This window comes from Tachypleus tridentatus, chromosome 13 (assembly GCF_004210375.1).
Source record: "Tachypleus tridentatus isolate NWPU-2018 chromosome 13, ASM421037v1, whole genome shotgun sequence".
Lineage (NCBI taxonomy): Eukaryota > Metazoa > Arthropoda > Merostomata > Xiphosura > Limulidae > Tachypleus > Tachypleus tridentatus.
The window spans coordinates 168,099,112-168,111,244 of NC_134837.1; the positions used below are offsets into that span (position 1 = coordinate 168,099,112).

The 12,133-nt window shown below is 33.1% G+C and overlaps 1 protein-coding gene across 1 annotated transcript; it reads left to right on the top strand.

The window, feature by feature from the left end:
• Window positions 1–5,607: 5,607 nt before the first annotated feature.
• LOC143236369 (glutamate receptor ionotropic, delta-2-like) lies at window positions 5,608–11,806 on the top strand. Its single transcript, XM_076474639.1, has 4 exons — window positions 5,608–5,620; window positions 5,795–6,015; window positions 7,338–7,597; window positions 11,202–11,806. Exons 1-4 carry the CDS (start codon window positions 5,608–5,610, stop codon window positions 11,425–11,427), a joined length of 720 nt encoding a protein of 239 aa, XP_076330754.1. The 3' UTR covers window positions 11,428–11,806.
• Window positions 11,807–12,133: the final 327 nt, after the last annotated feature.

A 12,133-nucleotide genomic window follows, 5' to 3' on the forward strand; every position in this document is an offset into this window, starting at 1 on the left:
TCCTGTTACATATTATTTAGATTTTTTTTTAAATTGTGCAAACTTAAAAATGATCAAACAGTGAAAAGGACTGGAGAGAAAGCAACAAATATGTAAAATTAAAAGGGTAGTCTTCGCAAGTTTTTGTAACGTGACACAAAAATGAGGAGACTACTATTGCAATGGGTCAATAAATTACACTTGTTGAAACTAGTGAAAAGAACCAATATTACAACTTCCGTCCCCTGCTGAGACAGCTGTAGGACTTCGGAGTTACAACGCTAAAATCATGGGTTCGATTTCCCCCAGTGGACACAGCAGATAACCCGATGTGGCTTTGCTGTAAGGAAACAAACAAATAATTACAACTTCCTGCTTTAGAAATTGAAAAAAATCAAACTTCTTCTAGTCAAGACAATTCTAAACAAGAAAAGCAAACAGAATGAAAAATTTATCGTGAATTTGAATGGAGTTATCCAATTAAATGTCAAATGATGAACTGAAAGGTGAGTCAACAATTATTCAAAATTTAAGTACAACTATATATTTTGACTTTCCAAGGATAACAAGAGAATGAAGTTCACCATAAGCTATTGTATTTGATAACTTCTTAATGCAAAAGTACTGCTCAGAAAAACGTCTGATATTTGAACATTTAGTATTTTGATTTTGCTGCAAGATTTTAGCACATTTACAATTTTACTAACATTCAGTGTAACAAAGAACTAAATAATAATTTCAGTAATTTTAAATCAATGCCATATTCCAGTAGATTACTTAAAGAAATTTCAGCAGTTAAAAAGCTAGAATTTGTGCTGGAAATGAACCATTCTAGAAGTTCATAAAATCTACATCTGATTAAACAAGAGACAGAATAATGACAAACTGTATCCGAAATATTATTTCATTGATGTTTCCTGTTGAGACAGGAAACTCCGTATTGCCATTTGTAGATGTCATGATCTGTACTCCAGAAATAACAGTGGTCATTTATTATTATACAGCTACTGAAGTATCTGTGAATAAAGATAACAGGTAAGGATATTTTGTGGTTAAAGATATGAGTAATGCCATTATGAGCACAGCTCTGCTGAACAAATTTTATGAAATGGTACAGCAAGAGATATACTTATGAGATTGAAGGCATGGCAATGGAGTTAGCGAGAGGACTTAAATTAAAAATATGTTTTTCAATGAACATGAAGTTATATATTGCATTGATTGATTCAAATGACATATGTCCACTTCTTTTGTTTCTGATGTGTATAATTAAAAATTGTGGAATATGAAGAGATAGTGATATTTTACCTGGCAAAACTATCTTTTCCTACCAGTTTACAGCAGCTAAGCGAACATGAACTAACAATCTAGCCTTGTTTCAATGCAAACAGTAAGAATTGAATTCTCATTACTTTGTGTTCATAATTGTTTTCAATATTCTATTATTTTACTTTTATCATCTGAGCCTTCCTTTCTTTGAGAAAACATCATATATAGTGTGCATCTGAACACTACACCACATATCATATGATATTCACACAGAAGCGATTTAAATGTGGAATAACTCAATTTTGGTCCTCCAAAACGTTTATCATAAAGATAAATCGTGAAACAAACGCTTTCAAACAAATAATAGTTACATACTGATTGATTTGTACTTCAAATCTTTGTACTCACATATCTGTTATGTTGTGTAGTACAAGTTACAGAAAATCTAAAATTTAATCCACGACTCCTTCTGGGTTTGACGTGTGATCTTTTGGGTATAACTATAAGTATTTTGAAATACAGTGCAGTTGCTGAGAATGAAAAATCTGTGGAATACATCCAATGTTTCTTTCTCAGTTTTCTTGCTCATAACAGTCAGTGGCAGTTTAAGATACTCTAGAAAATTTGTCGAAACTTCAGAGGTGGTATCTACAGTTGCCTGGATAATGTGGTTAATGAGAGGAGAAATGAGCTATGAAAGAGTAATGAATGAGGACCATTCACTGTGGTACACTTCTAAATTACAATGAAGCAAACTGGTAAAATTACCGTCATCAAGTATATCATTGTCCATCTCTCAAGAATATGAATGAAATGTAAGTTTAACAAATGTATATATTTATAAATATCTGATATGGAGCAAGGATATAACCGCATTTTCCTTTATTGGACACAGAGAGGTTATAAACAGATATAAGAGTCTCAATGGACCTGAATCTTCTATTAATATCTCCCAAGATGAGGAATGAAAAAAGCAACTGCATCAATAAATTATAAAGATTTTTTTCTCAACCTTTCTCCAAGTGATTGATATAAATAACACAGTGCCATGATCTGACACTGAAGACGTATCAGATCATTCCTTAAGTAATGTCCAATGTTAGGTTCAGAAAAATTGAATGGATATGAAACGCTTTCAATGTTATTTAATCAATAGTGTGTGATCCATTATTATTAATTACTTCCCGCCAATGATTCACAAACTTTTAAATGCCACTTCTATAAAATTATTGGGGTTTGGAGGAAAATAATGTAGAGAGAGTAGTTTTGACATCTTCATGTGTTTTAAGCTATTTTTCATCAAGACAGTTCTGCAAACTTCGTAATAAATGATAATCAGATGAGGCAAGGTCTGGAGAATAAGGAGGATGTGGAAGTTTTTCGCGGTATAGCTCTTCAGTCTTTGTTGATGTAATCCTTGCTGTATGGGGCCGTGCATTATCCTGGTGTAACACAACACCATTACGATTGATCTAAGCAGGCATCATTTCTGTCAGTGCAACATTCAGGTGCTCTAATTGTTCACAATACAAGTCTGATGTAATCGTTACATTGAGTGGCAGCAACTCGAAGTGGATCCACCAACAATATCCCACCAGATGCTTAACAAGACTTTCTTAGGGTGGCGGTTCATTTTGGGCTGCGCTTTAGCCAGTTTACCTGCACTGAGCCATTGTCTGCGGCGCTTAATATTTTTATAAAATATCCATTTTTCATCTTCTAGTCACTAACCTGTTAAAAAAAGGTGAGTTACGTTCACGAGAGTGCAGAGAACTGCAAATGTCCACTCTTGCTCTAAGGTTGGCTTCTGTCAACTTATGGAGGACCCATTTTCCAAATTTTGACACTTTCCAATCTGTTGCAGATGACGGTGAACTGTTACAGCACAATCTTTATTAAGTGCAGCCAGCAGCAAGTCATCATTAAACTCAACAGGACGACCTGAACGTGGTACATCACTTAAGTTACAGTCACCTAACCTTAACTTCTGAAACCACCTTCGACAGTTTATTTCATTGAGAGACTCCGCACCATAAACACTTTGAATGTTTCGTGTAGTTTCTTCCACACTATTGCCTTTTTTAAACTCATAAAGCATTATATGTCCAATATGCTCCTGAGATACATACATCTTCATAAGGGTTTTTTATTATTGATCTGAAATAGTGGAGTTGGGTTAGTTTCTTTTATTAGTCTGAACATTTTCATACACGTCCTACTACATATTTTAGTCATTAAAGCCTTCTACAAGGACAGAAATCATGATGCACGTTCTGTATTAAATTTTCGGATGTATGGGATAACCTGACAGACAGCAACAGCATCCTTTGGCATAGTAATGATACTCATTCACAAACATAATTACCATACAACCTATCCTTGAGCAGTAAAGGAAACTTCAAAATGGTAAGTGATCTAACTGTTTTCAGAAATGTCTCCTGTAAGAGATACAGAAAGGATTAAATCGGTCAACCAGCGGCATAATATTGTCTATCTCCGCCATAATAAGCTCCGTGATAATTGCGCATATTAAAGGTGAGCTAGATCCATGAGTAATCCTAAAATTGAAACTTTTAATAGTTTTTCTATCTTTTGTCTCCTATTTTTATTCTTGTCTTAAGTAAGTTGATCAGCTATTATGAACCCTGCTTATTATGGAATGAATAGTGCATCATCACTCGATTATTACAACTCCAAATATCAAATCAGACTCTCGGGTTAAACAGCTGGACCAATTTATTTTGAAATTCCTCAGGGATAAAGATGAAGTTTTGCTATTTGACAGTCATGAAAGAAAATTCAACGTTAATATATGACAAAAAAACTCTCTGTTGTACCCAAATAAAAAATGTAGAAGTTGAAGCATATTTCTGCTTCAAAATTAGTGTGATGTATTTGCATGCCTCATTGCAAACGATGCTATTTAAAATTTTAAGGCTTTGCATTTATTTTTACAATTAGGACAAGATTAGGAATATGAGCTCTGGCATTTGACACACAAAGTTTAATGGTTTATACGGCAAATATGGTTCTTACCATCAAAAATGGTGGATTTGGTTACAAAAAGGAAGTAAGTTTATGAGTACAGGTTCGTTTCAGAGGCGATTTATTGGTTTATTTTTAAACGAAACATCAGAACATAATGACTCCTCCGACCATGTAGTGTTACATTAGAAAGTGCTACATTGTCAAAGGTTCAAGTTTTTGCGAGGAACATAACAATGCCAAGGTTCCGATAGCATTATAACCAAATATGTGTCCATAACACATATTCAGGATACCAAACACTAGCACTCAGTTGATGTTCCCTCTCATAGCTGACCAATGATTTATCTTAAGAAAGCTACCTTAATATATCATGTATAAAGAAATTCAAGGTTAAAATAATGTGTTCAATAATCCAGGCACGACTCCACTATTGAGATTCGGTCCTCTCTTTATCAGGTAGTCACACATGGGTGGATGTTGCTTCATTATGCTTATAAATCGTTTTTGTTGTGTTTTTTATAAACTTATTATTGTGGCATTATGTGCTTCCATACAAATGTTCCCTATTTTTATTTTTACGCAAAAGCAGTTTTTATTGTAACTTTTTTTTCGATGGGCAAATGTGGATGAAAAATTGTTTCGAAAGTTTTAGTAAGTATAAAGCTTCACGTGAACGAAATTAAGGGACTAGCAAACTGTCATAGGGTTATATTTTTATCCAAGAAATATGGCGTATGTTAATCGTAAGTTGTGAATAAGTTTTAATTAATCTATCTTTCCAGGTTTGGGCCGTCACCGTTTTTGCTTTAATACTCGTCAGTTTCACAGTGCATCTTCTTAACGTGTTAGTGGTCAAATACTCATCTTTGCCTACAAGCCGTAGGGATTACCAGCTGACACGTGACTGGTACCGTCCATTTTGGTATTTATTGGGCGCTTTCCTCATGCAAGGGAAGTACAAAAAGAAGCAACATTTTATTGTGGTAGCATTTTAAAGTAACATTTTTTGTCCCATAATATTTTCTCTAATACTTTTACCATTAGAGATAGTGTTAACTGATCATTAAATTTAGTGCCGATTTAGCATTATTAGACATGTAATTTCTGGAGTCTTATTTAGCCTTTAAGACAGCTTTATATTCATTATCGCTCTACCAAATGCATTGAAAATAATATTCTAAATAACGACTTCATTATATTTTCACTGTAGTGCTTGTGTAATAATGAACAACGGTTTATTTCCTAATTTTATGACTGATTCTTTGGATAATCTGACACAAATGAAATCTCTACTACTTTTATTATCAACTTAGTGTAATTGTAATATTAATCGATTCTTTAATCACTGTTATAGACTTTAAATTATCAGTAATGTACCAAGGGTGTGCGTAAAATAATTCTATCTGAACAAAGCTGTCTGTAATACAAGTTTATAAATATTAAATAGTGCATTATATATTATTTCTTATTTTAGCACTTCTTTGTTGATGGATCTAGCTAGCACGATTAATCTTTTTCAAACTGTTAATTAAATAATATATTTTATTCGAATATTTAGGTGGGCATTCGCCACCGTTTTTCAGTGGCACTAAATTAGTAGCTGCTACCTGGTGGTTGTATGCTATCGTACTATTCCATACTTATAATGGAGCACTAGTAGCGTTTCTTTCCATTCCGAAGCAAGGAAAGACAATTAACACACTTCAAGAATTGGCAGAGCAACAAGAATTAAAATGGACGTTTTTGAAAGGATCAGCCCATCAGAATTTATTTAATGAGGTATGTGGTATAATAATACCTCATCTAACTAATAATGACTTATAAAACTATTGTTAGGTCATATGTTTGTGTTATTGTATCGCACTAAGACTGTCGATAATAAGGACGTCATTTTCACAGATACAGTTTTCTCTAAGGGAACATGGTGTCATTTAAATTATACTGTATTTGTTTCACGCCTTTATCGAAAAGGTCGTTTGCTTGCTCAGCTGACTTGACGAGTCCTAGAAAAGGTATGCAACGGAATAGATATAGTTGAAAGTTCTTCTTGGAAACTCCTACTGGGTTAACAGTGGCGGCTCCAGGATATTTTTGTTGGGAGGGCTGAGAGGGGCTGAGGTAAACTGCGGAGGGGTTTTCCAAAATGCCATCATTATGAAGTATAGATGGTAAATTATAATAATGTAGATACCTAGGTACATTTCAGAGAGGTGTGCTAATTTGAACTGCGTTTTCAATGCAGGTTTTATTGGAAACTCATAATGCTTATACTTTGGAAACTCATACTCTGATTAATAATTCATTATTACAAATTAGAAATAATCTGTTTTTGAAAATATGCGTATATGTAAAAGAGGAAGCTCACCTAAATTCTACTCAAGGTAATACATAATAATAAAGAAAATCAAGATTAGGTTAGATTGAACATTTAATATACCATTAAGAGTAAAGCTACAAATCAAAAGAAATATAACATAAAGACATAGCTTACATAGCAGAAACGAATTATCCCATGTGAAGTTAATATACTCTGAGGAAAAGTAAGGTCACTATCAGGCTAACTATCTTTCATCTTAATGAAGACGTTGAGTTCTACAGATCTATGTCTCTTTGGTGTTAATTGTTAAGCAACAACGACGATTGTGTTTTCCATATTTTATGAATACATGTAGGTAACAATATTGGGGGCTGAAGGGGGCTTGGCTCATTCGGGGGGGCTCAAGCCCCCCAAAGTCCCCCTTGGCGCCGCCACTGTGGGTTAATAAGAAATGACATATTTTTAAATATTATTAACCTTATTTTCATGCAAATTACGCATATTATACTATTAGTACAAAATGTCACGTTTCGACAGCTTAGGCGTTATACAACTTAAATTTTGTTCACAGGGCGTCTGTAAAATTAATTTCTTCTAACGAGTATGCACAGCTCTAATATAATTTTATAATACTAAATGTTTACAGACAACGGCTTCTCTGTTTTTTAAACCGTTTATTTTGTATATTTATGTTAAATATTTGATATTAAAATTTTAGCTAACTATATGAAAGTTATCTTGTTTCAATTCGATAATTTGAAATGAAACATTTTTATTATTTTAGTTCTCTAATAGTGATATCTACCGCACAATCGGAAAAGGAGCTAGTGACTTAGTGAATTCATCGCAGCAAGGGCTGAAGTTTGTTCTTAGTGGACACTATGCTTTTATTAAAGAAAAGTCGTACCTAGACTACATGCTATTTCAAGACTATAATAAAACTCATTCATGTAGAATGCACAAAGCCAGAGAAGAATTTTTCAAAGTAGGCTTTGGATTTGCATTACAGCAAAGGAGCCCATACCTGCACATTATCAATAAAGGGTGTGTATGGAAAAAAAACAACTATTCTAATGTTCATCACTGACGATGTAGAGTGATTTGTTAATCAATTACTAGGATATTTTGTGTTACTTGTATATTTTTTGCTATGGATCTCTTTAGTTATAATGGAGTTTCCTAGCGGGTGAGTAGCAACTTTATGGAATTACAAAATTAACATCCAAGGTTCGATTATCTGCTATTGACTGTGTGCAGGTAGACCACACAGTAACTGTGCGCTATACCAATATAAACAAATTATGATATTGAACATTCTTATTCTTTTCGTATAAAATAATTTATTACTTCTATAAATTTACGAAAAATATAGTCCGTTATCTATAAATTTTAAATTATTCATTCTACATTACTGAATTATTACTCAGCGGGTTTAATACTCGCGTTGTAAATCAAGGTATATGTTCCATCAGTATTTTTTATTTACTTTAATCTGTATTCAGGTAATGCCACTGGTTGCTGTAAGGTAGTGTATGCTCAAAACTCATGTGATAAATTGTAACAATATAAATGGAATTAGCTAAAATTAAAATATTCGACTTATAATTGTTTTTAGTATATTTCTGTTAACAATATTCTAACCTTTTTGATGTAGGTTTTGGTTTTTGATTTGAAAATCCTCTTCGTACTCTGTTATTCTTGGCTAACAGGAATAATTACATTTTAAATAGACAACCTTCTGAGTGGCTTTTATAAAACAAAGAAATACAGGACATACAATTTTGATTGTGCTTTCTACTTTGTAAATCAACCATTGTGCTTATCTGGAAGATCATAAAATTGAAAGTAAATATATATATAGATATATATATTTAATACGTTTACTAGTTTTCTTTGACGTGTAGAACATTTAGGGCATGAGTTCAATGAAATTCCTATAGCTAATAAAGGCTTTAATAGATGGCAGCATATACTATATAGATGTATTACTAGTTATAATTGCATATTCTATTGTTCTGTCATTTAGATCCCATTCTTTTGCTTTGTGACCCAGCATAGTCTTGTAGTTAGCACATTTAAGTCACAATCTATGAGTCGCGGGCTCAAATTCAATCACAGAACTTGTTCCCCTTTCAACTGTGATCAAGTAGTGATCAATCCAACTCTCCAGTGGTAAAAGAGTAGCCCAAGAGTTATCGGTACGTGGTATTAACAAATTGCCTTTTATGTAGTCTGTAACCTTAAAATTAGACAGAGGTAGCGAATATAGCTCCTGTCAAACTTTATGAGAAATCTATAAACAAACGTTTGTCATGTCGACGAAGCAAATACCTTAATGTATGCTAATGTAAGGAAAAACAGGTTAAAATGTAAAATTCTTTAACCTAAAATAATAACATACATATAGCATAATTAATGTTAATATATAATTTTTCACACAATGTTAAATGGACTCTTAAGGTGTGCACCTAGGTATTATTACTTTTCCATGAGAGTGTACGCGTGCTCATCTTTTTCTAAGATGAGGAAGCCAAAAATAACATAGAAACGAATATGTGACCATCGTGACTCCAAGAGCAAAGAATCTAGAAACCTGAAATTTTGCGTACACATAAAATGGACCCTGAGAGTATGCACCAGGGTATTACTTTTTCACGTGTATGCGCAAGTGCATCTTTTTGTTCGTAAGTCCAGCAAAAAGCCACACAGAAAAAAAAAGTGGTTTCTTGTATGAGAACTTCCATATAGAAACGCCAGCGTGTTTTGGTAACAATGCACTTCAGCAATAGCTTTTATACCATGTTTCTTAGCAATAAAAGTGTAACCCAATATCGTTGTTAAGAGGCTATGTGCTGAAAGTATAAAATGAAATATATAAACAATAAAATCGAAAAAAAAACATGTTTTCTACTTAAAAATTCTGTTAATTAAAATGATTTGTTTTTATTATATATTTTTAAAATCAGAAAACAAGTCTGAGGAAAGGTTACCTTTATAAACAAGCCACCTTCCATAAAGAAGTAACAAAAGAGTATACTAAAATGGATTCAGAATATACACACTGACATAGTGATCTAGAGTAAATCAACCTCATAACTTGAACAAAGCCCAGTACTTTCACTAGTAATATATAAAAATATACCTAAAATCCTCCACATGTTGTAATTATTTTTTAAAGAAGGTGCTATAAGTTACATCTTTAATTAGAAAGCAAATTTACATTAAAATAAATTATATTCATTATCTGGGCTTTTGTTTTATTTTCGTGATAAATAATTTCAATTTTATATAAATCATCACTTTCTCATTATATCAACTGTTTTAATTTTTTTTTCACAAAATATTGCTTTCCAGCAAAATATTTCTAAGTGGGGAAAAAAAAAGCTTCAGTCAGTGAAATTAAAGGGTTAAAGATAGGTAGGATGCATGGTCTATTGGTTGTGTAAAAAGAAGTTTGCTGCATGTTAGATTTGTTTCTTTGCTGTTAAGCACAAAGATACACAATAGGTTTCTAGTGTTTTAAGTCTGCTGACATATTACTGTGTCACTGGGGATCACGTGTTAAAAGAGAATATCCAGTAAAATTACTGTAGGTTTGTTTGTTTTTTGGAATTTCGCACAAAGCTACTCGAGGGCTATCTGTACTAGTCGTCCCTAATTTAGCAGTGTAAGACTAGAGGGAAGGCACCACCCACCGCCAACTCTTGGGCTACTCTTTTACCAACGAAAAGTGGAATTGACCGTCACTTAATAACGCCCCCACGGCTGGGAGGGCGAGCATGTTTGGCGCGACTCGGGCGCGAACCCGCGACCCTCAGATTACGAAGCGCACGCCTTAACGCGCTAGACCATGCCACGCCATTAATGAAGGAAAATACATAACTGGCTGTCCCACAGTGTGACAGTGGTAAGTTTACAGACTTACTAAGCTAAAATCCAAACACAGCAGATACCTCAGTGTGTTTTTGCTCTAAAAATCAAACATAATTCATTGATTTGGATAAATCAAGAGTCCATACTTCTCTTCGAGTGTTGATTAAACGTTTTTTTATTTTAATAGTAACATCATTTCTTATCGTATATGCAGTTTGAACGGCAATTTTGTTTTTGGAAAACAACTCAAATCTTTGCATGTAGAGTTTTGATTGTCAGAGAATATAAAAGAAAAACAAATTTCAAAGTTGTTTGTTTGTATATTGTGAAGCTTAAAGCTACACAATAGGCTTTCTGTACTCTTCTCACTGCGGTTTCGAAACCCAGTTCTTAGTGTAATAAACCCACTAACTCAAAGAGAGATAATTTTCTAAAGAGTCTAAATCCTAAAATGTTTTTTTAATAAGTTTCGAGCATTCGACGTAGACATCACGTCTTTGATCTCGAAGAAGACTAAATGTGCGAAACTTTTAAGTAGTAATTATGTTAATTCTTCTTTTGTATTTAAAATATTGGTACGACAAAGACAAGATAGTAATATCCTGTTTAGGTTATAATCTATCCATCTGTTTAGTTGTCCGTTAAATACAAGGAAAAAAAATCTAATTTACATAATTTAAAGGCTTGTAAGGAAGGCTTTAGCTTTAATAACTGTATTTTTATTGCATTAACAAAGAAAAGTGTTAAAACAATTTTTTTCTATTTTTTCGACCAGAATTAAGAGAATGCTCCATAATGGACTCGTGGAGAAATGGAAAAGGAGGTACTGGCCAAAGACAGGTAACTGTGACATGGCTTCTGACCAGAACACTATTTCTCTCGAAAACCTACAAGGAATTTTTCTTGTTTATGCTGTTGGTATTGTTCTGAGCGCAATTATTTTGTGTACTGAATATGCTCTACATTCTAAAAGAAATCAAAAATTAAAAAGTGAGGGCTAGACTGATTGCAAATAGTAGGATATAAATTGTGAAATAAACATTTAAAACCAATACCCATACAACAGGTGAATATAACACGGCAATAACCATGCATTAACTAGTAATATCAAGATCTATACAGCATGTAATTCTGTGTTATTTTTCACTGAGTCGTTTGGAAAGAAGTTCCTACACCAAATACAGACATCACATATCCATGGCAATTACAGTTACTATGAATAACCACTTTACAAGAGGCCTAATATCAACTATTGATACCAATAATCAGGAAACATGATTGTTGGGTGACAGTTCAACATCATCTAGTGAAAAGTAAGAATTTTGATTCTAACTGTTCATGATATTAAACACAGAAAATAAACATGTGAAGAAATGATATACTCATGGATATTTTTTTTGGTAGTGTAATATTTCATACTTACGCCTGCGGTATTATTTGTCGTGAATAGTATGTGGTTTCTCTCGAATACTTATTAGTTTAACGTCCGATGGACTGATTTCTCTGATTATATTGCATGTATTGGATTGACATTGTGCACCTGTATAAATTATTGATAACTCAAAGCATGTACAGTAATTGACGTAACCCTAATTTGCTGAAAATATTTGAGTGAATACATGTAACAAAACTTGAAGTTGTTAACGGCGGTTTTAAAAAACAAACAAACACCTACTGTTAAAAATAACAACAACAATGGCATTATCT

What these genes read in the sequence shown, in the direction of transcription:
- LOC143236369 (XM_076474639.1), top strand. An exon ending in ATCAGAATTTATTTAATGAG is followed by an intron (nt 6,016 to 7,337) that starts GTATGTGGTATA and finishes TTATTATTTTAG; the next exon opens with TTCTCTAATAGTGATATCTA. An exon ending in CTGCACATTATCAATAAAGG is followed by an intron (nt 7,598 to 11,201) that starts GTGTGTATGGAA and finishes TTTTTCGACCAG; the next exon opens with AATTAAGAGAATGCTCCATA.